We start from the raw sequence: 24,023 nt of genomic DNA on the forward strand, positions 1-24,023 counted from the left end.
GAAGAAGAAGAAGAAGAAGAAGAAGAAGAAGAAATTCCTGAAATATTCATCCAACAGAAAAATAATAAAAAGTGCAAAAGTTCAGTATTCCTAGATTGTCAGTCTTGGAGCAGGCACTAGGAATAAATATGAGCAAGTTTTTACAGAGTAATTTGGCAAAAAATAAAAATAAAAATGGAAGGGATTTGTCATCTTTCCGCAGGGCCTGCAAAACAGAGCTGTTCCACCTGGCCTTTGGGTTGGACTCATTCTGACCCCTGTGTTTTCCTCCCTCATGGCTTGGATTTATGGACTACTTAAAATGAGGCTGCATTTTAAATTTTAATATTGTATTTTAATTAATTGCTTTTTATATTTTATTGGTGTTAGCCCCCCTGACTGGGGAGGGCGGGGTATAAATATATTATTATTATTATTATTATTATTATTATTATTATTTATTTATTTATTATTTATTGTTTTGTTTCGACTACGGCAGACCAACACGGCTACCTACCTGTATCTAGACTAGACACAAGCAAAATCCTCATTGAGAAAATATTTTTATTTTCTCAATAATTCCATTTTTAAGCTTTGCCTTGCAGAACTTGTGACAAACCGAGCCACATAATAGCCCATCGAGCCCTCGCAGTGCCAAGCAAGGAGCTCTGATGTATGTATTGCAAAAGAAAGGAGACTGTCTGATTCCTTAGCAGTACTGGATAACAATAAATAGGTCGTGCAATATGGGTGTCCCACATGGCTCACTTTGAAACCTGGAAACTCTGTGCAACCTTTTAGAACAGCCAGTTCAGTTTTTTTAGGGTTGCATTTTCCATGCGTCTGAACTGTTAACAATGCCTCTGTCACCATTATTTTGCTTGAAGGCTTGCAATGTGAAGAAGAAGTAAATGAATGCAGTTCAAATCCATGTCTGAATGAAGCAGTCTGCATTGATGGTACCAACTCTTACCAGTGTCTGTGTGCAGAAGGATTCACGGGTAAATAACTGATTTGGTTGTATTAAGAGTTGCCAGCTTTTTATATTGTCCCTCTGCCTTTAACAGAAGCTTTCTACGCCGACATTAGCAGGAGAAAACACCAGGAGCTGTGAGCTTCATCTTCTTCTTTTTTTTTCTGAAATGCATTATTATTATTATTATGTTATTAATTTATTTATTACTCACCCTAGGGTGTCAGAGTAGCTTACAGCACTAAAAACTATACAGTATTAAAAACAATTAAAGCAACTTAATGGTGTCAGCAAAGGCAGTGTCCCAGCATGGGGGGAATGAGCTTCATCTTCTGATGTGTGTTGTAAAAAGTACACCAGGCTATTTTTGTCATTGTTTAGAGAAGAACTACTGCTTCGGACATTTCTATTTAAAGACAGCCTACTTAAATACAGTATTCTGTACTGATAGAATTGAGAGGATTTCAGCTTTTATTGGAAAGGAATATAAAGATATAGCTCTCGTTTCAGATTCATACATTCCCTTAGCATTATAAACAGGAACTCTGTTACATGAAAAAGATTGGCAAAGGTTTTAAACATTAATATGCTAGCAAAATGTGTTGCTGCAACTCCTGAATAACTTCCCCCAATGTAAAATGAAAAAAATTCCTTCAGTAGCGCCTTAAAGACCAACTAAGTTTTTATTTTGGTATCACGAAAGCTCATACCAAAATAAAAACTTAGTTGGTCTTTAAGGTGCTACTGAAGAATTTTTTTTATTTTGCTTCGACTCAGACCAACACGGCTACCTACCTGTTCCCCCAATGTGTTTTGCTGAGGAAAGGTGCATTTGTTAGTATTGTGTTTAATGTAACCAATAAATTACTATAAAAAAATTCCTTCCCGTAGCACCTTAGAGACCAACTAAGTTTGTCATTGGTATGAGCATTCGTGTGCATGCACACTTCTTCAGACACCTGTTGTTGTTTTCATTTTCTGGAATACTCTTTAGTTTTCATCTCTGTTCTTTTTAATCTGTCAGAGTTCCTGAAATCTAGAAATTGCCCAATAAAGACATTCTGCTCCTATTCCCCCCGCCCCTAACTTTCCTCTTTATACCTTTCTTCTCAGGTACTCACTGTGAAAAAGAGATAAATGAATGCCTTTCAAACCCCTGTTTAAACAAAGCTACCTGCGAGGATCGGGTCGGAGGTTTCTATTGCAAGTGTCCTTCTGGATTCATTGGTACCCTCTGTGAAAAAAACATTAATGAATGTCTCAGCAGGCCTTGTAAAAATGGAGGCACCTGCAATGATGCTATCAATGGCTACAGGTAAAAAGTGACAAGCATTAGCTTCATTTACAGCACAGCTCTATACGTCTTTTTCTCAGTAATAAGCCCTTTGAGTTTAAGGGCCTGTTGAGGACAAGATGGTTGGACAGTGTTCTCGAAGCTACCAACATGAGGGAGGCAGTGGAGGACAGGAATGCCTGGCGTGATCTGGTCCATGGGGTCACAAAGAGTCGGACACGACTAAACGACTAAACAACAACAACTCCCTAATAAGTGTGTTTAAGGTTGCGGCTTACATATGTAACAACTGATTTGAGGGATGGAAATAGTAACTAAAAAGGGATTCAAGACCTCATAGTCTTACCGTCTTTCCAAAGACTAAAAAAAAAAAAAGTGTGTCGGGCTAAGCTATTAAATAAAACAAATGCGCTTTCTCAAACTGAAATAAACGTGTGATTTAAAGGAAGTTAAAACGGTAGTTTTTGTGTCAAGGGAGGTCTGGAATTCCTTCCAGCTTGAGATTCCCCATCAGCACTAGAACGAACAAGAAGATAGCAGGGTGTCTGCAGATATGGTATAAATATCTCACCTATGAATATATTTTGCAAGATCATATTTTCACTGCAAATTAATAAAATAACGAGGGCTAGTCTGTGGTCATGATTTGCCAACAGTATTGCACAAGAGAAGGGCAGGTAACGTAGCTAAATTTGTTTCAGATATAATCTGAGCTAAATGTGTGCCAGAGTTGTGCTCCTTAAGGTACCCAAGAGCTTTATGAGCACTAGGTTGTCGCTTCCTGGCAGAAACCACCGGGCATGACCTTCACCAATGGGGCTTAGATGCTCCTTCTCATCAAAGGACCTTTAAGCTAGTCTGTTTTCCATCGTGTAGCCTTTCCTGTCAACAGCAAGATTTAGGAAATGAAAGGGATGGGGAGAAAAGTAATGAATAAAATGCCCATAGCTACCTGTTCCAGAGAAAGGAGAGAGAGGGGTTTTCCCTGAGGTTCCATTAAGGTTCCCGATGGGGGAAAACAATCTTGAAAAAGGAGCCTAGAAAGTGGGGGGGGGGGTCTATGTAAGGCTGAAAAGTTTCCCTACCATGAATATCCATAAGGGGTGAGCAGTCTTATAAGGAAAAGACGGAGCAAAGTGGGAACTGAGAAGCACATTCTTGAAAGGTCTTCCTGAAGCAAAGGTGAAGGGTGGTTGTATTGAACAGCCATACTGAATCCATCTGGGCATTGGCAGCTAATTAGCTCAAATACAGAGTCCTTACCAGATGTCAGGAGTCCAGTCCCTGGCTTGATAACATAGTGAGTGTAGTTAATTAGAAAGGATTGTTTATTGTCAAAACAAACGGATAACTCCAGACGGCTTTAACACAGCCTCCGGCATCATCAGTCAAGATGACCCTTCTGAAGACTGCTTCCAGCGAGACCAGAAGCAACTGAACCTTCGCTTCATATGTCTTTTGTTTTGCTTCCTATCTTGCAGCCCTCCCATTCGCCGAGACCTCGGACTGAGTGGGTCAGCTCCTGCCCCTTCCCCATTCTCTGAGAGGCTGTCTCTTAACTCTTTCCCACCTGTTTGTGCTTCCAGCGAGCTTTGAAAGCGTTCTAGCTTGCTCTCTGCCATTCCCTTATCAGCTGGCATTCCAAGGCCCGGGGGAGTTGGCACTAGCCAATGCTCATCCTGCCCTGGCAGTTAACCCTCTCTGTCCTTGACTGCTTTCTTCATTTGGCAGCAACCCTTCCCTGGGAGCTGGCTCATTCATGACACCAGACAGTGTCATCACAGCCAGGTGAAAGAGATGCTTCTCCTGGAGAAGGATGGAGATTTCCCCCAGGAAATGTAGATTTGTACTTAATCCAATTAGTGTGTAAAAATGTTTGCTGGAATGTGGCCCATTGTCACTTTCTTAATGTTCATACATGATGGGTCTAGAGGCGGATTCTTGTATGAGGTATAGCAAAGGTTCTGGAACCCTAATTAGCTCAGCCTCTTACACCGTTGCTGTATTGGGACTGTTTGTTCTTAAAATCATTGCTATTTTCTCTGATGCCATCACAATGGCATCAAGCTTATCCCTCGGAGCGAAATAGGCCCATAGATCTGGGGTATGTGTAAAGTTGCTGCTGAATTGAGCTTCTCAGCAACTGCTGGACTTGCTCGTGAAAGTTGCAGAGGGGGCTAAGCCTAGAATTGGAATCGCTGGCTCTTCAGATGTTGTTGGACTCTAACTCCCATCAGCCCCACCCAGCCTGGCTAAAAGTCAAGGGTGATGGGACTTGTAGTCCAGCAGTATCTGGAGAGCCACAATGTTCCTCGTTGCTGGGCTACAGCATCCAAGGATCCGATCCTTGTCCATTTTGAGCCCAGACCTGAACCTTCTTAGATTCACAGGGGATAGTCTCCCTCATGACCAGAGTTTTAAAGAATTCGGGGTTGGCAGAATTTGTCGGCAGTTCTAGTTTACACATAATAGCAAACTGTTGGTTTTGGTTTTTTCCAAACTGGGCATCTGCTCAGGCTGCTTTTAACTCATGGCACCGGTTTTCCCCACTGCTTTGCTCCCTCATTTCACTTGGAACAACCAGGATTTTGTTTTGTGGACTGCTGTACTAAAAGGTGCTTTTGGTTTTTTCCCCCCACAGGTGCCACTGTGTCAGAGGATACACGGGACCTCAGTGTGAAGTGAACATAAATGAGTGTGAACCCAATCCCTGTGCAAACCAAGCAACTTGTGTGGATGCCTTGAATGCGTACATTTGTAAATGTCCCCCTGGCTTTACAGGCAGCAGGTGTGAAACAGGTACACAGGACCAAAGTATCAGGAGAAGGAAGGGTTGGCAAAGCTTTATGGCAACGCTAGTGCAGCGTTGAATTGATATCAGACAGCTGTCGTGAATGTAGGAGATTTTGCAAATCATAATGATCATGATGATTTAAGTACCGAATCCAATCCCATTAAAAAGAAGAAATATTTGCAAATAGAAAACCACCATATAAAGTTTTTGTCTCTGCTCAAGTGGCAATTTCATTTCTTGTAACAGTACAGAACTCCAGTGTTACCTCTAGATTTCCTCCAAATGCTTGAGGTTTTACACAAGAAGCTACTGCATAAGCAGAATGAATTCTACCCATGCAACAGAATCCCCGACCCTTCCCTGCAACCCTTCAGAGCAGATTTTGGGCAGTGCAATGTATTCAGTCCTTGCCACCATGGCAAAGATTTTATTCCTACTCTGCTTTATATTATGCTGGTGTGCTATAGCACACATATATGATACTGCTATAGCACACATATATGATATCTACTACTGTGGGCAAGAATCCCGTAGAAGAAATGGAGTGGCCCTCATAGTCAACAAAAGAGTGGCAAAAGCTGTAATGGGATGCAATCTCAAAAATGACAGAATGATCTCGATTCGAATCCAAGGCAGACCTTTTAACATCACAGTAATCCAAGTTTATGCACCAACTTCCAGTGCTGAAGAAACTGAAATTGACCAATTCTATGAAGACTTACAACACCTTCTAGAAAAGACACCAAAGAAGGATGTTCTTCTCATTATAGGGGATTGGAATGCTAAAGTAGGGAATCAAGAGATAAAAGGAACAACTGGCAAGTTTGGCCTTGGAGTTCAAAATGAAGCAGGGCAAAGGCTAATAGAGTTCTGTCAAGAGAACAAGGTGGTCATCACAAACACTCTTTTCCAACAACACAAGAGACGACTCTACACATGGATATCACCAAATGGGCAGCATCGAAATCAGATTGATTATATTTTCTGCAGCCAAAGATGGAGAAGCTCTATACAGTCAGCAAAAACAAGACCTGGAGCTGACTGTAACTCAGATCATCAGCTTCTTATAGCAAAATTCCAGCTTAAACTGAAGAAAGTAGGAAAAACCACTGGGCCAGTAAGATACAATCTAAATCAAATCCCTTATGAATACACAGTGGAAGTGAGGAACAGGTTTAAGGATTTAGATTTAGTGGACAGAGTGCCTGAAGAACTATGGATGGAGGCTCGTAACATTATACAGGAGGCAGCAACGAAAACCATCCCAAGGAAAAGGAAATGCAAGAAAGCAAAATGGCTGTCCAATGAGGCCTTACAAATAGCGGGGGAGAGGAGGTAAGTAAAATACAAAGATTACCATAATAAATGACAAAAGTGGTAAAGACCTAACAGAAGCAGAAGACATCAAGAAGAGGTGGCAAGAATACACAGAGGAATTATACCAGAAAGATATGGAGGTCTTGTACACCCCAGGTAGTATGGTTGCTGACCTTGAGCCAGACATCTTGGAGAGTGAAGTCAAATGGGCCTTAGAAAGCCCTGCTAATAACAAGGTCAGTGGAAGTGATGATATTCCAGCTGAACTATTTAAAATTTTAAAGGATGATGCTGTTAAGGTGCTACACCCAATATGCCAGCAGGTTTGGAAAACTCAGCAGTGGCCAGAGGATTGGAGAATATCAGAACCAGAGACCAAATAGAAAACATGCGCTGGATTATGGAGAAAGCTAGAGAGTTCCAGAAAAACGTCTACTTCTGCTTCATTGACTATGCAAAAGCCTTTGACTGTGTCGACCACAGCAAACTATGGCAAGTTCTTAAAGAAATGGGAGTGCCTGATCACCTCATCTGTCTCCTGAGAAATCTCTATGTGGGACAATAAGCTACAGTTAGAACTGGATATGGAACAACTGATTGGTTCAAAATTGGGAAAGGAGTACGACAAGGTTGTATATTGTCTCCCTGCTTATTTAACTTATATGCAGAATTCATCATGCAAAAGGCTGGACTAGATGAATCCCAAGACGGAATTAAGATTGCCGGAAGAAATATCAACAACCTCAGATATGCAGATGACACAACCTTGATGGCAGAAAGTGAGGAGGAATTAAACAACCTTTTAATGAGGGTGAAAGAGGAGAGCGCAAAATATGGTCTGAAGCTCAACATCAAAAAAACCAAGATCATGGCCACTGGTCCCATCACCTCCTGGCAAATAGAAGGGGAAGAAATAGAGGCAGTGAGAGATTTTACTTTCTTGGGCTCCTTGATCACTGCAGATGGTGACAGCAGTCACGAAATTAAAGGACGCCTGCTTCTTGGGAGAAAAGCAATGACAAACCTAGACAGCATCTTAAAAAGCAGAGACATCACCTTGCCGACAAAGGTCCGTATAGTTAAAGCTATGGTTTTCCCAGTAGTGATGTATGGAAGTGAGAGTTGGACCATAAAGAAGGCTGTTCACCGAAGAATTGATGCTTTTGAATTATGGTGCTGGAGGAGACTCCTGAGAGTCCCATGGACTGCAAGAAGATCAAACTTATCCATTCTGAAGGAAATCAACCCTGAGTGCTCACTGGAAGGACAGATCCTGAAGCTGAGGCTCCAATACCTTGGCCACCTCATGAGAAGACTCCCTGGAAAAGACCCTGATGCTGGGAAAGATTGAGGGCACAAGGAGAAGGGGACGACAGAGGATGTGATGGTTGGACAGTGTTCTCGAAGCTACGAACATGAGTCTGACCAAACTGCGGCAGGCAGTGGCGTGCTCTGGTCCATGGGGTCACAACGAGTCGGACACGACTAAACGACTAAACAACAACAACAACAATGATACTGCAGCTTTCAGCTTGCAATAAATAATGCTACACCTGCACTTTGTGGAAAAGGCAGCCCTGCCATTATTTATATTTTTTATTTTTTATCCCTAACAAATGACAATCGTACCTTGGAAGTTGGAAGTACCTTGGAAACCAAAATGTGGCTTCTGATTGGCTGCAGGAAGCCAATCAGCCAATCAGAAGCTGCAGCAGACATTCAGCTTCTGAAAATCGTTGGGAAACCGGAACACTCACTTCCGGGTTTTGATCGTTCGGGAGCCGATTTGTTCAGGAGCCAAGGCGTTTGAGATCCAAGGTACGATTGTATGAGCATTTCTCCTTGCCAAAGCTTTGCAATCTGCATGTTATTCCGTTTCCTCTACCGATCTTCCTCTAATACATTGAGCGCTAAGAGTAAGCTTTGATCTGCTACCATGAAACACTGGGAGCCTTTTGAAAATATTAATTATGGGAGGGGCGTTTTCATTGCAATGGCAGGTGGAGAAGGAATGCTTAAACCTCTCCTGACTGCACGCTTCAGTCCTGATGGCAATCCGAGATGTAGTTGCTATTATTATTTCTCAAATTTGTATATTTCATCCATAGATCTTAGTATGACCCAGAGAGAGACTGAGCTGTTCAGCTCCCAAATGTAAGATGAACTTGTTACCTATAGTAAATGCACAAGGACAAGGTCTAAACCGTTTGTCTTTGATGCAACAGGTGGTACGTCTGTAGGCAAGAGGTGAAGGATCTTGGGATGGCATTGCACGATCCAACTTCAAAGCAGATCTTTACAGTCAATCCCATCCGATGAAAAGAAAGTGACATGTTTTCTGCAGGCTCACAGTCCCTTAAAAAGGAGAATGTTAGCTTTCTGGCAACATGTTTGGAGACTGGTGCATCTATACAGGAGCTTTTTAAAGAAACCAGGCGTTTTAGGATTGTTTCAGGATCAACTTCTGTAGTCCGTTAACGTGGGAAGCATAAGTGGAAAAGCAAACGAAATTATTCATTTTGAAGGCAAGCATGTTTCTTAGCAAGCCATTGAAACAGCGAAACTTTCCCCCCCTCCCCGTTTGTTGCAGAACAGTCTTCCAGATTTAATCTGGATTTTGACGTGTCTGGGATCTATGGCTATGTTTTGCTTGACAGCGTCCTCCCCTCGCTCAGCGAAATCACTTGTGCGTTCTGGATGAAATCGGCAGATACTACTAATTATGGGACTCCCATTTCTTATGCGGTGGAAGATGGAAGTGACAATGCCTTTCTGCTTACAGATTACAACGGGTAGGTGTGAAACAGAAAACAGTGCTGTGTTCAGGGCCGGCTCTAGGTATAGTCCCGGTGGTGCGGGGTGCCAGGGCGCCGGGCCGGCAGGTGGGGCGCTGCGAGGGTGGGGGCGCCGGAGCGATCTCCGCGCCTCAGTGCCAGGGCGCCCGACCTGCTCGAGACTGCCCTGGCTGTGTTACCCTCTAGAATGATGAATTTCTGTATTCTTGGGGACCACGTAATTCTCCATGGGCAGAGCTGTAATTTGCTGCACACACAACCTTGAAAATTTCTCAGGTAATCAGGCTCTCTAGTGAAGCGGTTTCCCCGAATACAAAGCATTTTTGTATGCATGCTTTACCCTAATATATACTTTTAAAAAATACACATTACTTAGGTAGACAACTGCACTGGAAAATTCAGAGAGTTGTGCATTTCAAAGGATGGCTGTGTTTCATTTTGCATATTATTTCAGAAAGTGCAAATTTTGAAGGTTCGCCTTTAAATCAATTTTTTTTTCTTATCCCTGGGCAAAGACGAATCATTCATTTGTTCTCTCTCTTAATTAGGTGGGTTCTTTATGTGAATGGGAAGGAGAGTATTACAGACTGCCCTTCTGTGAATGATGGCAATTGGCATCACATTGCTGTCACCTGGTCAAGCATTGATGGATCTTGGAGAGTATATATTGATGGGAAATTATCCGATGGAGGCAGTGGTTTATCTGTAGGATCAGAAATCCCTGGTATGGACCTTTCCATATTTATTTGATTATATCACTTAACAATGATGCATACTGATTGAGAGGGGTTTTTACGCTTTTCAATTACAGCACAGAAGGTGGGACCCGATTCAGTTATCTTCTTATTCTGTTTTTCTTTTGTGAATAGGTGGGGGTGCATTAGTCCTTGGACAGGAGCAGGACCAAAGAGGAGAAGGATTTAACCCAGCAGAGTCTTTTGTCGGCTCAATTAGCCAGCTCAACATTTGGGGTTACGTTCTTTCTCCAGAACAGGTACATATGTAACATTTCATTTGGTTTTTTTGAAGCTCAGGAGAGTGCTGTCTGGCAAATGAAAATATATTAAGCAATTTCCCATATTCTGGGCCTGATCCTTTCCTCTTTCTCTCATCAACTGCTCAGAATTATTTTATATCTGTGAAAAATAAAACCACATTGGCAGTAATGAAATTGGAAGGTAGTGGCTGTGTTCAGACAAGAATGAGCCTAGCTTCCCCAGGCTCACACATCCTCCTGTGGCATTTTTATGAACCGCAACTTAGTGTGTCATCCAAACCCTAAAACTGTGTTTGATCTATCAGTGGAAGTAGGCCCACCTCATAAACTATAGCCTGTAGCACTGCAAAACTCTGGGGTTTTTTTTGTTTTTTTTTTGCTGTACCACTTACGGGATGAAGGGAGACTAACCAGCCCTGCTTCAAGTGACCATCTTTTGTGAGAGTGGGTGGAAGTTCTTTGTTTATGTATTGGGTCATACAGTGGTACCTCTACTTACGAATAATTCTACTTACGAATGGAGCTCCGTCCGGCATCTTGGATGCAGTTTAGATAGGATTTTTTCTACTTACGAATTTTTAGATAGGGTTGCTTCTACTTACAATTTTTTTCTCCCAATGCATTCCTATGGGATTCGACTTACAATTTTTTTCGACTTACAAATGTGTTTTCGGAACGCATTAAATTCGTAAGTAGAGGTACCACTGTACATCACTTTAAACGGGTTTTTAGTTGAAAGCAATTAGTTGTCGTATGTTGTAGAGTTGGTTAGAGTGCTGGGGTTGTTATATAACAGTTTTAATGACATCCAAGATCTCTGTTTTCTCGTGAAAACACTGTGTTTTTCTGAAATGGGTGTCAGTATTCAAGAGTGTCTTTCTTCCCGCCTGATCCATGTTTCAGGAAATAAGTGAAGAACAGATATTCTTCCAACCATTTCTGCACAACACCGTGTCTCCAACACCACCGGTATTTCTCGAAAGGAAGGTCCTACATTCTGATACAGTAGACATGGGTTTCTTCAGTTTGAACATTCGCTGATCATTGCGGTGAGAAGGAAGAGGAGGAATCAGCTAATTAACAAGCTTGTATCTGTCCCTTTTCTTTTGAACTATCAGGTGAATTCCTTGGCTACTTCTTGTCCAGAAGAACTCCAGAAGGGCAATGTATTGGCCTGGCCAGATTTCCTACCTGGGGTTGTTGGAAGAGTGAAGATAGATTCCAAGAGCATATTCTGTGCTGGTTAGAGCTCTATCTCCTAAAAGTGTTGTTGTAATATAATGCAATGGTTTTTAAACTTTGCTCATGAAATCCTGGTGCACCCTGGGAGCTAGTCAAAGGTGCCTCATTGCATGCCCAGCCAAACTATGACTTAGCGACAATGTGTTGGGTCCTTTAAGGGCAAGTCACAGTTGCGTTGCTCCTGCTCCTCCAGTCATGATGCTGCTGTGCTGTTTTAAGTTAAGCCATTGTTTGACTGAGGACTCAGCTACACAGCTGCAAATGAAATGTTTTAAGTGTGTTTTAAGCGCAGTACACAATGTGACACTAGCTGGCGATGGTGAGCCTTATGGAAAATTCAATGTATTTTTTTAAAACAGCATTTTCAGAATGGTTTCTATATGCGTGTAGATTCCAGCTTAGCGTGTCATACATAGCATGCCTTGTAATTTGTCTGGAGGAGCAGAAGGACTGCGGGGAAGACTCCGAGGTTTCACACATTTGCCCGAAGGTAGGGATGGGAAACCTTTTCAGCCCCGTGGGCCAGACCTTTATCTCCTTGACACTACAGCTGCACAAACTATGTGACTGCCAGGTAGGCTTTTCGTATCTTCCTATGACTTGACAACCAGCTATCGTTGGGCTTTTAGATAGAGCTTCTGGCAGCACCTGCAAAGCTGGTTCCAGTACAGAAATAAGTCCCTGAAAGCAGAAAAAGCAAATAATTTTTTTTAAAAAATCGCTGGTATACTGGTGCTCCTTAAGTGGCGCAAAACCTATGATATTATTATACCCGTGGCCCACCTAGCCTTTCACAGATACACTTGATCATTTAATGACTGGAACATTCCGTCTTCATTCTTCGGATTCCAGTGTTGCGTAATAAATGTTCCTTGGGACCTCGAGTGAAATATTTATGGTTTCCTGGATTGAGATGTTGAAAGAGTAAAGTTTAGGATTGGGTCAAATGGGAGAGATTTCCAGTCATTCATTGGAACAAAAATTTTAGTCTTTATTTTGGCTCCCCGTTCTGTTTTGCTGTTTGTTTGTTTTTCACTTGTGAAAATGGCTTTAACCTTGGATATTGAAACAGATAATACTCTTATGTTTTTTTTCTGAAAGTGAGCATTGGAAGCAGGTATATCTGTCTTCCAAACCTCCTTGCGTAGCGTGGAAGACTAGTAAAGTTTTGGGAATCAAAGTTTGGAGAAATCTGCAACTCTAATGCTTCTAGCTCAGGCATCCCCAAACTGCGGCCCTCCAGATGTTTTGGCCTACAACTCCCATGATCTCTAGCTAACAGGACCAGCTAACAACAGGACCAGTGGTCAGGGATGATGGGAATTGTAGTCCAAAACATCTGGAGGGCCGAAGTTTGGGGATGCCTGCTCTAGCTGATCAAAACTTCAACTTCTTCAACAACTAAATGGAGATGTTAATTTATGTTACACAACCATGTGGAATTGCAGGAGCTCTTGTTTTAATGTGCTTTAGCTGTTTTGTGTGTGTGTTTTTTCCTTTGTTCTCAGACTGCCCGCCCTTAGAAGGTTCCATACCTCACCTGAGAACTTCATCAACAGATTCAAAGCCGGGCTCAAAAGTCTCCCTCTTTTGCGACCCAGGTTTCCACATAGAAGGGAATTCTATACAGCACTGTCTAAATTTAGGGCAGTGGGCACAACCTCTCCCACGCTGTGAAAGTAAGTGGATACCCTTAGGATACTCCTAGCTTCAGGATTTGCTGCAGTAATAGACCAAAGATCCTAAATGAAACAACAACAAAATAAATCACTGTCCAGGAAGCCACTTAGTGATTTCCAGAAGGCCCCTTCTAGTGCTGCTGTCATAAAATGTAAATCAGACACCCCCAAACTTCGGCCCTCCGGATGTTTTGGACTACAGTTCCCATCTTCCCCGATCACTGGTCCTGTTAGCTAGGGGTCACGGGAGTTGTAGGCCAAAACATCTGGAGGGCCGCAGTTTGGGGGTGCCTGGTGTAAATGGATTTTGTTAGGTTGATCCAAAGAATCATTGGAGCTGTACTTTATTAAGAGGGACGGGAACTGTAGCTCTGTGAGGGGTAAAATGCAGATCTGAGGATCCTTTGGGGGGAAGTTGTGTGCTTTAAATGTGCAGTGGTACCTTGGTTCTCAAACTTAACTTAATCCATTCTGGAAGTCCATTCCAAAACCAAAGCATTCCAAAACCAAGGCGGGCTTTCCCATAGAAAGTAATGCAAAACAGATTAATCCATTCCAGACAACCCCTAAAACAGCAATTTAACATTAATTTTACGATCTAACGAGACCATTGATCCATAAAATGAAAGCAATAAACAGTGTACTGCAGCCACACAATCAATCAGTAGCAGAACTGAGTTCCACACAGTGAAAAAAAGAGCCGCAAAAACACAAACACAAAATAAATAGCAAAAACAGACCGATCTCAGCGTAACACTCAAATCAGAAGCGCAACACTCAAAATGGAGCACATTGGGCTTCTGAAAACAGTTTGCAAACCGGAACACTTATTTCCGGATTTGCACTGTTTGCGTTCCAAGTTGTTTGAGTACCAAGGCGTTTGAGAACTAAGGTACCACTGTATACTATGTACACAGCTTTAGTCTCAATTACAGTAGGCTGTGGAGACTTCCCTATATACACATGGAAAAATGGGAACATATGGTAAGAGAATAATTCCTGTCCTTTCATGGTACCCAGAGGTGTGGTTTTTTTTAATCATAGTAAGTGACTACATCATCTTTTCTCTTTCATTGCTCTTCAGTAAGCTAGTCTGTAGTCTAGTGTGTCTTGAGCCTTACACTAGTGAAGAAAGAGTTTCTAGACAAAGCATTTTGAAATAAGAACAGTGTTTCCCAAACTTTGGCCTCCAGCTCTTGTGGGACTTCAACTCCCATCATCCCTAGCTACCAGGACCAGCGGTCAGGGATGATGGGGATTGTAGTCCCAAAACAACTGCTGACCCAAGTTTGGGAAACACAGAAATAAAGGCAGGACTAGCACAGCTATTAGACATCTCTATTAAATATTTCAAAGGCTCACAAGGCTCCTTTAGGCAAAACCACCTTGATCCTATTAATTGTATGGCTTATGTGACTTCCGCTTTGATCCTGCTAACTATGTGACTTATCCTGCTTGTTACCTACCCAAGTACAATATTGTGAATGCATTCATAGTCTACATAACCAGATGCTTCCTTTCTGGTCTCTTGTTGTTGTTTAGTCGTTTAGTCGTGTCCGACTCTTCGTGACCCCATGAAGAGTCTGGTCTCTTACCCCACAATTAAACAACATATAAACACAAAATGGGTTTTACAAGTATACAAGCGGGTTTCTTTTCAGAAAGAAAATGTTTGATATTTAGTAGTTTGTTTTTCCGCTTGTTTGTTTGCTTTTGCACTGAACTCTGTGATTCCCTTATAGAACTTTATGAGAGGGCTTGAGTGTGTTCCCTGCGAAGCAGGAGTGGGGAGGAGGTTCAGTTTAAATGATCAAACATTGACCTTCAGTGCCGACTTCTAAACACCTGCTGAAAACTTTTCTCTCTCACGAAGCCTATGCAAGCAATTAAGCCTACACCCTTCCACGGTGGTTAATTGGTGTCTGTTTGTAACCTTTTTAAAGGGTTTATTGTATGGTTTTGTGGTGAACTGAATAGAGGTGAAGATGGCTAAAATTGCATTCTCTCCAAAACTGTTAAAGATTTAGAGTCATGGCCGTTGTATCAAGAAGAGATGAAAGTGAGCGTGTCTAACCTCCTAATACTTTTGTGCATATATCGTCTGGCTTGCAGGGATTAGCTGTGGAGTGCCTCCTCCTTTAGAAAACGGATTTTACTCCGCTGAGGACTTCTTTGCTGGAACCACCATCACATATCAATGCAACAGTGGCTATTACTTATTAGGAGACTCGAGGTCGCTTTGTACAGACAGCGGAAGCTGGAGCGCCATTTCGCCCTCTTGCCTCGGTGAGATCATGAGCACGTTTGGCCGTCTTGTCAACACAAGAGTCCTAAGACTCCTGCTCGTCTCTGCCTCCCTTCTCCTACAGACTGAATCTCGCTCTCGCTCTCAAACCTTTACTGGCATATAGACAAAATTCCTAAAATAAAATCACCCGGTAGACTCCACATCTAACAATTAAAATGCTGTTGTATAACATTCGCGAATCCTCGTTGCGATCCCTATCCTGATTCTATATGACTCTGTCCCCAGGGGCAGAGTCTCTCTGTGAGTGGTATTTTCTGAAATCTCACCTGGAGTATAGCTGAAGGTAGCACATTCAGTCTCACTGGCATCGATGCCCTGCGTTGATTTGGGTTGAACAGGTGGTAGTCACCATTGGCTGTTCACATCAAACCATCCCCAAACTTGCTCACCCTACAGACTCAAATCTGTCTAAATAAGGCTGTTGACCAGGTCCCCAAAACCTACACTAGGCATCTCTGAGGCCTTGCATCCAGCACAGAGATTTCTGAAAACTCTTTTCCCCTTCAGAGAGCAGACCCCTCCCCCGATGCCACATTATTGCGTGACAAAGCTCCCAGAAATCCCAAAATAACTCACAACTGACACGATATTTTAGGTTTGGGTTTTTGGCATTATTTTGGCCACAACTTTATTGAAAATACATTTTAATTCTGAGTGTTGGCTTAGGCTTTGGTTAATCCATCTGTCCACTCTAAGGGACAGGACCATTTCCATCTGACCCATGTTGGGTCAGGACCATTCCATCTGCCTGGGTTGGGCAGGACCAATTCATCTGACCCATTTGGGTCAGGACCAGCTCCGACTTACCCAATGGTAGGTAAGTCAAGTAAACACCCCAAGGGATTGAAGGTACTGTTTACAGGCACTCTCCTCCCCCAAGGAATGTTCCCCAAGGCTCGGCTCTGTAATGGCCGCACCATCCTTGCCTATGGCAGGATGAATGGACTAGAGTCCCTGAGCCCCAGGATTCCTTTAACGGAATACTTCTATAAGGAGCAAGTAAGGGGGTTAGGCATTTTTATGCCATGCCCCTCCTATACCATTTTTTAACCAAAGCCTAACGGCCAACCTAACAAGTTGTGACAAGTTGCTTGTCAGTAGGCAAAAACCAAATGGCAACAGCCAATCAGCCAAGTGGCAAAATTCCTACTGGGCCCCTGAATATAGGCAACCCCCGCGAACGGGCAAGCAGTGTCGACTAAGCCTAAAAGCAGCAGCGGGCAGGTGGGAGATTCGAAGGCTTGCCGAGAGTGAGGGGGAAACGAAAGTAGCATGGGCGTTAAGTAAAAGGCTGCTGTCAATCAAAATCAGTGGCACGCCCCATGACTCAGCCTAACTACAGCCCACCCCCTCCCAGATTTCTTTTGAGCTCGTCCACAACCCCCACTACACTTTATGAGTGTAATGGGCTTTGCAAGCTGATTGTTGAAAATCCTCTCTGTTTCAAAAGCAATCTGCTTTGCAGCACGAAGAACTGCTGTTCCAAGATATTTAAGATCCAAACCCCTTCAGGGACACCCAGTTTTAGATGTGGTTCTTTGGATTTTAGGGGCAGAATATTTGTGGCCCACCAGGCTTTCCTTGCAAAATGTGTTTAAATGTATCCTTCAGCTTACATACCCTAGTTTTGAAGGCATTGCTTACAAAGACAAGAGTACATGTTTGCATTTTTTGTCATCGTGCGGCAGTTGTTTCTGATAAATTTTGTTATGACTTTATGGAGCAGCAGTCTATGAAAGGAAGGGAAATGTAGAATGTGTACATTCTTTCATGCATTGCTTTTAATAGTTCTCGGTGATATGTAAGTTGCTATCTTTGTATAAAGCATCACAGATTGAGAGCCCCCGAGACAGTAGCACCACCAAGGGTACTATTATTATGACGATTTTATTAATCTAGTAAGGGGATCGGGTGGCGCTGTGGTCTAAACCACTGAGCCTCTTGGGCTTGTTGGTGGTTCGAATCCCCGCAACGAAGTGAGCTCCTGTCAACCTAGCGAAAGCACACCAGTGCAAGTAGATAAATAGGTACCACTGCGGCAGGAAGGTAAACGGCATTTCCGTGCGCTCTGGTTTCCGTCACAGTGTCCCGTTGCACCAGAAGCGGTTTAGTCCTGCTGGCCACATGACCCAGAAAGCTGTCTGTGGACAAACACCAGCTCCCTTGGCCTGAAAAGCAAGCTGAGCGCCACAACCCCTAGTCACATTTGACTGGACTCAACCGTGCAGGGGTCCATTACCATTTCACCTTAATTAAATAGCACCATTGGGGAATAAGATGTTTGGGATAGTAACATAGCTAGGTCAACAATCCTTTGCGATCTAAATTTAAATCAAGGTCGGTGGTAGGAAAGGAAAAAACAACATACGGGAGGGTAAGGAGGGAGAGAATAAGATAACAAAGGAGGAGTAAGAGCAAATGCAGTCATTTCAGGTGGAGATGAGTTGCAGGGAAAGGTTGGGGTTTGGAGAGGGAACTTTCACCACTTTTGGTGTCCTAGGAAGGAAATCCCGGGCATAAGTGGCACCAAGTGAGAAGAGACCTTCGGGTTTTCTTTGGATGGCCAAGAAACATCACAAGCAGAGACAGCGTAGGGCAGGGGTAGGCAACCTAAGGCCCGTGAGCCGGATGCGGCCCAATCGCATTCTCAATCTGGCCCGCAGACGGTCCGGGAATCAGTATGTTTTTACATGAGTAGAATGTGTGCTTTTATTTAAAATGCATCTCTGGGTTATTTGTGGGGCCTGCCTGGTGTTTTTACATGAGTAGAATCTGCGTTTTTATTTAAAATGCATCTCTGGGTTATTTGTGGGGCCTACCTGATGTTTTTACATGAGTAGAATGTGTGCTTTTATTTAACATGCATCTCTGGGTTATTTGTGGGGCCTGCCTGGTGTTTTTACATGAGTAGAATGTGTGCTTTTTATTTAAAATGCATCTCTGGGTTATTTGTGGAGCATAGGAATTTGTTCATTATTTTTTTCAAAATCTAGTCCGCCCCCCCCCATGGTCTGAGGGACGGTGGACCGGCCCACGGTTGAAAAAGGTTGCTGACCCCTGGCGTAGGGCATGAAAGCTGTAAGACGCCAAAGGCATTTCATTAATAGGAGCCCCACTTTCTGTTTTGTAGACGTTGATGAATGTGCTGTTGGCTCAGACTGTGACCCGCATGCCTCCTGCCGTAACACAAACGGTTCCTATTTATGTGCCTGCATTCACCCTTACACTGGAGACGGCAAGAAATGCGCAGGTACGGGGGAAGGAGTGTTAAGTAGCGGGTTCTGAAAGGAGAGACTTGCCCAGCCTGTATTCTGTAAACATCGCAGAATTATATTTTTGCTGTAGTTCGCTTCTTATCGAAATCCATCGCTGAGATCCCAAGATACCTGCTTCACAAAGCCAAGGGCAAAACTCATATGAATTTGAATTGAAACCTAGGACATGAGACATTTTCTCCCAGGAAGCACATACTGCTTTAAAAAATGTATAGGAGGACAATCCAGCCTGCAATAGGCCGGTTCACAGGGGAGTCCAGGGTCCCCGCCTGCAAAGCCGCCCGCCCGAGGAGGGCAAACAGACTTTTTTTTTACAAGCATAAGCTGCAGAATTTGTAGCAAAACAAATGCATCTTTCTTGAATGTAATCAAGATTTCTAAAAAGAAAAATGCATGGCTTATTTAAGTACAGTCGTACCTTGGTTGTCAAACGCCTTGGTACTCATACGTTTTGATTCCCGAACGATTGAAACCCGGAAGTGAGTGTTCCAGTTTTTGAACTTTTTGTGGAAGCCAAATGTCTGATGTGGCTTCCGCTATTGTTTATGGCACACCTGCACCAATCAGAAGCCAATTGGAAGCTTTGCCTTGGTTTCCAAACGTTTCGGAAGTCGAACGGACTTCCGGAACACATTCTGTTTGAAAACCAAGGCACGACTGTACTGTATGTGGACTTTGGCAGCAATCCAGATACAGTCGTACCTTGGTTCTCGAACGGAATCCGTTCTGGAAGTCCGTTTGACTTCCGAAAATGTTCAGAAACCAAAGCGTGCCTTCTCATTGGCTGCAGCGAATTGGAAGCCACAAAAGCCCTGTTGGACGTTCGGCTTCCAAAAGAACATTTGAAAACTGGAACACTCACTTCCGGTTTTCGTTCATTTGGGAGCCGGAACGTTCGACTCCCGAGGCATCCAGGAGCCGAGGTACAACTGTATTGCAAAAGTAGATCGCAAGTTATAGTCATGACCTAATGGCCAAAAGGTGTTGACCTGTGACTAGAATTTTTGTTTCTAGGTTCACGTTTCAGCACATTGCACACTAGACAATATTGCACTCTATGTAGGGAAATGAAACAATATATGAAATATTATTGCACCTGGAAAGGAAGCAGATTCCTCTCAGTGGAAGAGGTGGCCCAATTGCATTATTGCTGAAGTCTCTGCAAAGAAAATAAAGGTGGTTGGAAATGTTCGTTGAAGTGTTTTTGAAGTGCTATATTTGTATGCAGTGGTACCTCAGGTTACAAACACCTCGGGGTACAAACACTTCGGGTTACAGACTCCGCTAACCTGGAAGTAGTACCTCGAGTTAAGAACTTTACCTCAGGATGACAAAGCATGTGTTGGCAGCACTGCGGCAGCAGGGGGGCCCCATTAGCTAAAATGGTACCTCAGGTTAAGAATGGTTTTAGGTTAAGAATGGACCTCTGGAACGAATTAAGTTCATAACCAGAGGTACCACTGTATTCCCATGATCATGTGAATCGGGCCTTCCCCCCCCCCTCCCAAGTCACCTGCTTAAACGTTGCATGATTTGTTTTCATTTTTAAGCACATGAGCCACACCTGATGTCAGTAAGCTCTGTTTTACCTTGTATCTGATTCCAAAGAACCAGTGAGGTGCAAACACCCAGGAGACCCTGAACACGGCCATTCGCACAGTGACAGCTACAGTGTTGGTAGCGAAATCAGTTTCTCGTGCGATAAGGGCTACCAGCTCAAAGGATTGGATAAAGTTACATGTTTAGAGTCTGGGGAATGGAGCCACCAGATACCGCACTGTGAAGGTATATTCTGCATTCTCATTGTGTTAGTACAGATCTAGAACCATTCCACTTGGGAAATGTTAGGCACTTGAATGCCTAGTTGGCTGGAATTGGCTATTTATTTATTTATTTAGCAAGGTTAATATACTGTTTGATCAAAAAGATAATCTCTGAGCGGTTTGCATAAAATGTTTTTCTCTGAAACGTTTCCCAATGGTTATTACAGTCGTACCTTGCTTTTCGAACAGCTTAGTTCTCGAACATTTTGTCTCTCAAACGCCGCAAACCTGGAAATGACTGTTCCACTTTAGGAACTATTTTTGGAAGCCGAACGTCCGACGGGGCTTCCGATTGGCTGCAGGAGCTTCCAGCAGCCAATCAGAAGCCGTGTTTTGGTTTTTGAACGTTTTGGAAGTCGAATGGATTTCCAGAACGGATTCCGTTCGACTTCTAAGGTACGACTGTACTTGACACTTCATGAACCTCCTTCGACATACCAGTAAGTTGATATGGGCTGCTCACTTGAGGACGTAACTACAATGAGGAAGTTCTCTCTTGAGATGATATTCATGTAGCAATCCGTTATGGTTTGCCCTTTCCCATATAGTAGACAAGACTCCAGCTCTACTGGCATTTTGGCACCAGGTTAAGACCTCACTGTTGGCCTGGGCTGCCTCAAGTTGCTAGCATCAGTTTCTGCTGTTGTAAAGAGTTGGGTTGGGTTGAGCATTGTGATTGAGCTACCGTTGATTTTAGGTACGTTTTATCTGCTCTGTCTGTTTCTTAGGTTGCTGGTATTTTAATTGATCTGTAATCTGCCTTGAGATCTCAGGATGAAGGGCCGGTTAAATATATACTAAGTAAATACATATATAAAATATTAAGAACACAGCCACATCCAGGGCTTTTTTCCCAGCCGGAACTCAGTTCCAGCACTTCTCAGGTGGGCACCATTGCCATTATAAGAGAACAAGGGAGGTGTTCATGGTGAGTTCTGGGACCTCTTTTCATAGAAAAATAGCACAGAGGCACAGAATTAAGTAGACTGAAGAGAAATTCCCTCTCGCAAAGGAATCCTGGGAACCCATGGTTCTGTGACCAGCAAATTCTCACCACATTCCTCAAACTACAATTCCTAGGGTTATTTTGGATGTGTTTAATAACACTTTGAACTGTATATGTGACCTGAGAGGGCATGAGATACAGTAAATATCTCTTTTGCAGCTTCTTTGCAGAACTTAGTGACAGGATCCAGAAGTGATCTGGATTATTTATTTATTTATTTATTTATTTATTTATTTATTCTATATCCATCTGTATCCATCACCCAAAGCATTCTGTTCCTCACTGAACCTCTGTGCCCCTGTTGCTATGAAAGAGAGGCTTACTAGATATTAATATGAAATAGCCCATTTTCACACAACTAACAGTACAATTCTACACATCTCTACTCATTAGCAAGCCCGAGTTAAAATATGTTACTTAATAAGAATGTGTGGTTTTTTCTATTTGATTTTTTTAAAAGCTGTTTCCTGTGGTGTCCCCGTTGTTCCAGAAAATGGTGCAGTCGATGGCTCAAATTTTACATATGGTAGCAAAATAATCTACAGGTAGGAGGATTGCACATCAAATAAATCTGGTCCTAAATGTGTAGTTACTTACACTATATCATAAGTTCTGTGTTTGAGAGGACTTTTTGTTGAAATTATATTATATTATATTAGCTGGCCCTGCACGCATTGCTGTGCGTTAGTCTGTCAAATGGAGGGTAATATCCCCCCTTCAGATCCCCATGAGTCTCAGAGTCCCCCTGAGGCGGGGTTTGTGGGTGTGGGCTAGACTCCATGGGGAGGGAGGAGGAGGTGGAGGAGGAGCTGTGGGAATAACACCACTTGAGGGCGCTGTTTTAGTTTGTTGAAAAGCAGGTTTTTAACTGCGCAGGTATGAGATGTGAGCAATCCGAGGTTGTGCAAACACTCGGGTAGTGGCATGGACCGTTGTGTCCAAATTCCAGGACAATCGGTCAAGCAGTTTCGGAGAAAAGTGGAGCCCACAGTTTCACCTTTTTTACATTTAGATAGATAGATAGATAGATAGATTATATTATAATTATATTATATTATAATTTTTACTGTTTATATAGGGTCCATTGAGGTTTTGTAAATGACTACTCAGTGACACAACGCATATAGTTATCAATAAGTATGACATCTGATGAATGCTATGGGACCATTTGATTACACCCATAGTTTTTCAGTAGGAAAAAAAAACCTAAGACGGTTGGAGCTAACAGAGATGCAAGGAAAGTGCAGAGCTCTTGTAACTTGCTTTCTTGTCTCAATACAGGTGCAATAAAGGATACAGTCTAGTAGGCAACGAGGAATCGGTGTGCCTTGCAAGTGGCACATGGAATCGTTCTTCCGTATTTTGTGAATTAGTGAAGTGTCCCCTCCCAAAGGAAATAAGCAATGGAAAATATATAATGAGTGGCGTGACATACCTTTCTAATGTATCGTACACCTGTGACACAGGTTACAGGTAATCAAGAAACCAAGATGCACTTAACATATTATGTGTATTTTTAAAAAATAATAATGTAGAAATGGAGTGCTTTGAGCTGAGGGGAAGTGCTTATGCAAAATGATTCATCTGGCTTTTTTCTTTAATCTTCTAATATCTGCACATGTAAATTGGTGATGCTCATGGAAAAGTCATGTAGAATTAGTCATCTTGCTAATACCCAACTCATTCTTCTTAGCACCAGCCTTTAAACATGATTTAAAAGCTTCACTAGGCAAAATCTGCAAATTATCTTACCATCAAAAGGTTCATATTTACAACTTGACACCCACTAAAGTCTTTATTGCTTCATAATTAATATTAATATTTCTTTTTTTAAAAAAAACAACCTGTTGAATATGGTGACTGGCAGAAGGTTGGATGTTATAGTCCTTTGAAGAGAACAGAAAATACGTATTTAAGCTTAAATATCTATTTTGAGCTTTAAAAAATCTTGAATGTAAACTTTCTTAAAAAACAAGAATCATTCCTACTCAGCATTAAAGGTAAAGGGAGCCCTGACCATTAGGTCCAGTCGTGACCGACTCTGGGGTTGCGCGCACATCTCGCATTATTGGCCGAGGAAGCCGGTGTATAGCTTCCAGGTCATGTGGCCAGCATGACAAAGCCGCTTCTGGCAAACCAGAGCAGCACACAGAAATGCCATTTACCTTCCCGCTGTTGGCTAGCTTGGTAGGAGCAGGGACCGAGCAATGGGAGCTCACCCCGTCATGGGGATTTGAACCGCCGACCTTCTGATCGACAAGCCCTAGGCTCTGTGGTTTAACCCACAGCGCCACCCGCGCTCAGCATTACAGGTTTAGATATTCCTAAAAATGTAAGAAAAGTTTTTTTTTTATGCCACCGCTGCTGCGAGGGTACTCATAGCAATGTATTGGAAGAATGATAAAATCCCCACAAGATCAGAATGGTTATTGAAGCTAACAGAATATGCAGAGTTAGCCCATCTTTCTGAAAGAAGTAGAGATAAACCTAGGCAAAAGTTCATTTTAGAATGGGATCGTTTCAAGAGATACTTAAAAAATA

The 24,023-nt window shown here is 42.7% G+C and overlaps 1 protein-coding gene across 2 annotated transcripts in view; it reads left to right on the top strand.

Moving 5' to 3' along the window:
* Nucleotides 1-24,023, top strand: part of SVEP1 (sushi, von Willebrand factor type A, EGF and pentraxin domain containing 1) — a 137,424-nt gene that overhangs the window by 76,542 nt on the left and 36,859 nt on the right. Inside the window, exons 23-35 of one of the 2 annotated variants that reach the window (XM_035140342.3) lie at nucleotides 867-980; nucleotides 2,066-2,267; nucleotides 4,888-5,045; nucleotides 8,948-9,149; nucleotides 9,701-9,876; nucleotides 10,022-10,146; nucleotides 11,268-11,391; nucleotides 12,900-13,070; nucleotides 15,183-15,356; nucleotides 18,509-18,628; nucleotides 20,262-20,438; nucleotides 21,943-22,027; nucleotides 22,764-22,955. In XM_035140342.3, the coding sequence (XP_034996233.3) occupies nucleotides 867-980; nucleotides 2,066-2,267; nucleotides 4,888-5,045; nucleotides 8,948-9,149; nucleotides 9,701-9,876; nucleotides 10,022-10,146; nucleotides 11,268-11,391; nucleotides 12,900-13,070; nucleotides 15,183-15,356; nucleotides 18,509-18,628; nucleotides 20,262-20,438; nucleotides 21,943-22,027; nucleotides 22,764-22,955 (2,020 nt within the window). The remainder of the gene's footprint in view (nucleotides 1-866; nucleotides 981-2,065; nucleotides 2,268-4,887; nucleotides 5,046-8,947; nucleotides 9,150-9,700; nucleotides 9,877-10,021; nucleotides 10,147-11,267; nucleotides 11,392-12,899; nucleotides 13,071-15,182; nucleotides 15,357-18,508; nucleotides 18,629-20,261; nucleotides 20,439-21,942; nucleotides 22,028-22,763; nucleotides 22,956-24,023) is intronic. The other variant, XM_035140343.3, reaches the window with a different exon arrangement.

This window comes from Zootoca vivipara, chromosome 15, assembly GCF_965207765.1.
Source record: "Zootoca vivipara chromosome 15, rZooViv2.hap1.1, whole genome shotgun sequence".
NCBI lineage: Eukaryota > Metazoa > Chordata > Lepidosauria > Squamata > Lacertidae > Zootoca > Zootoca vivipara.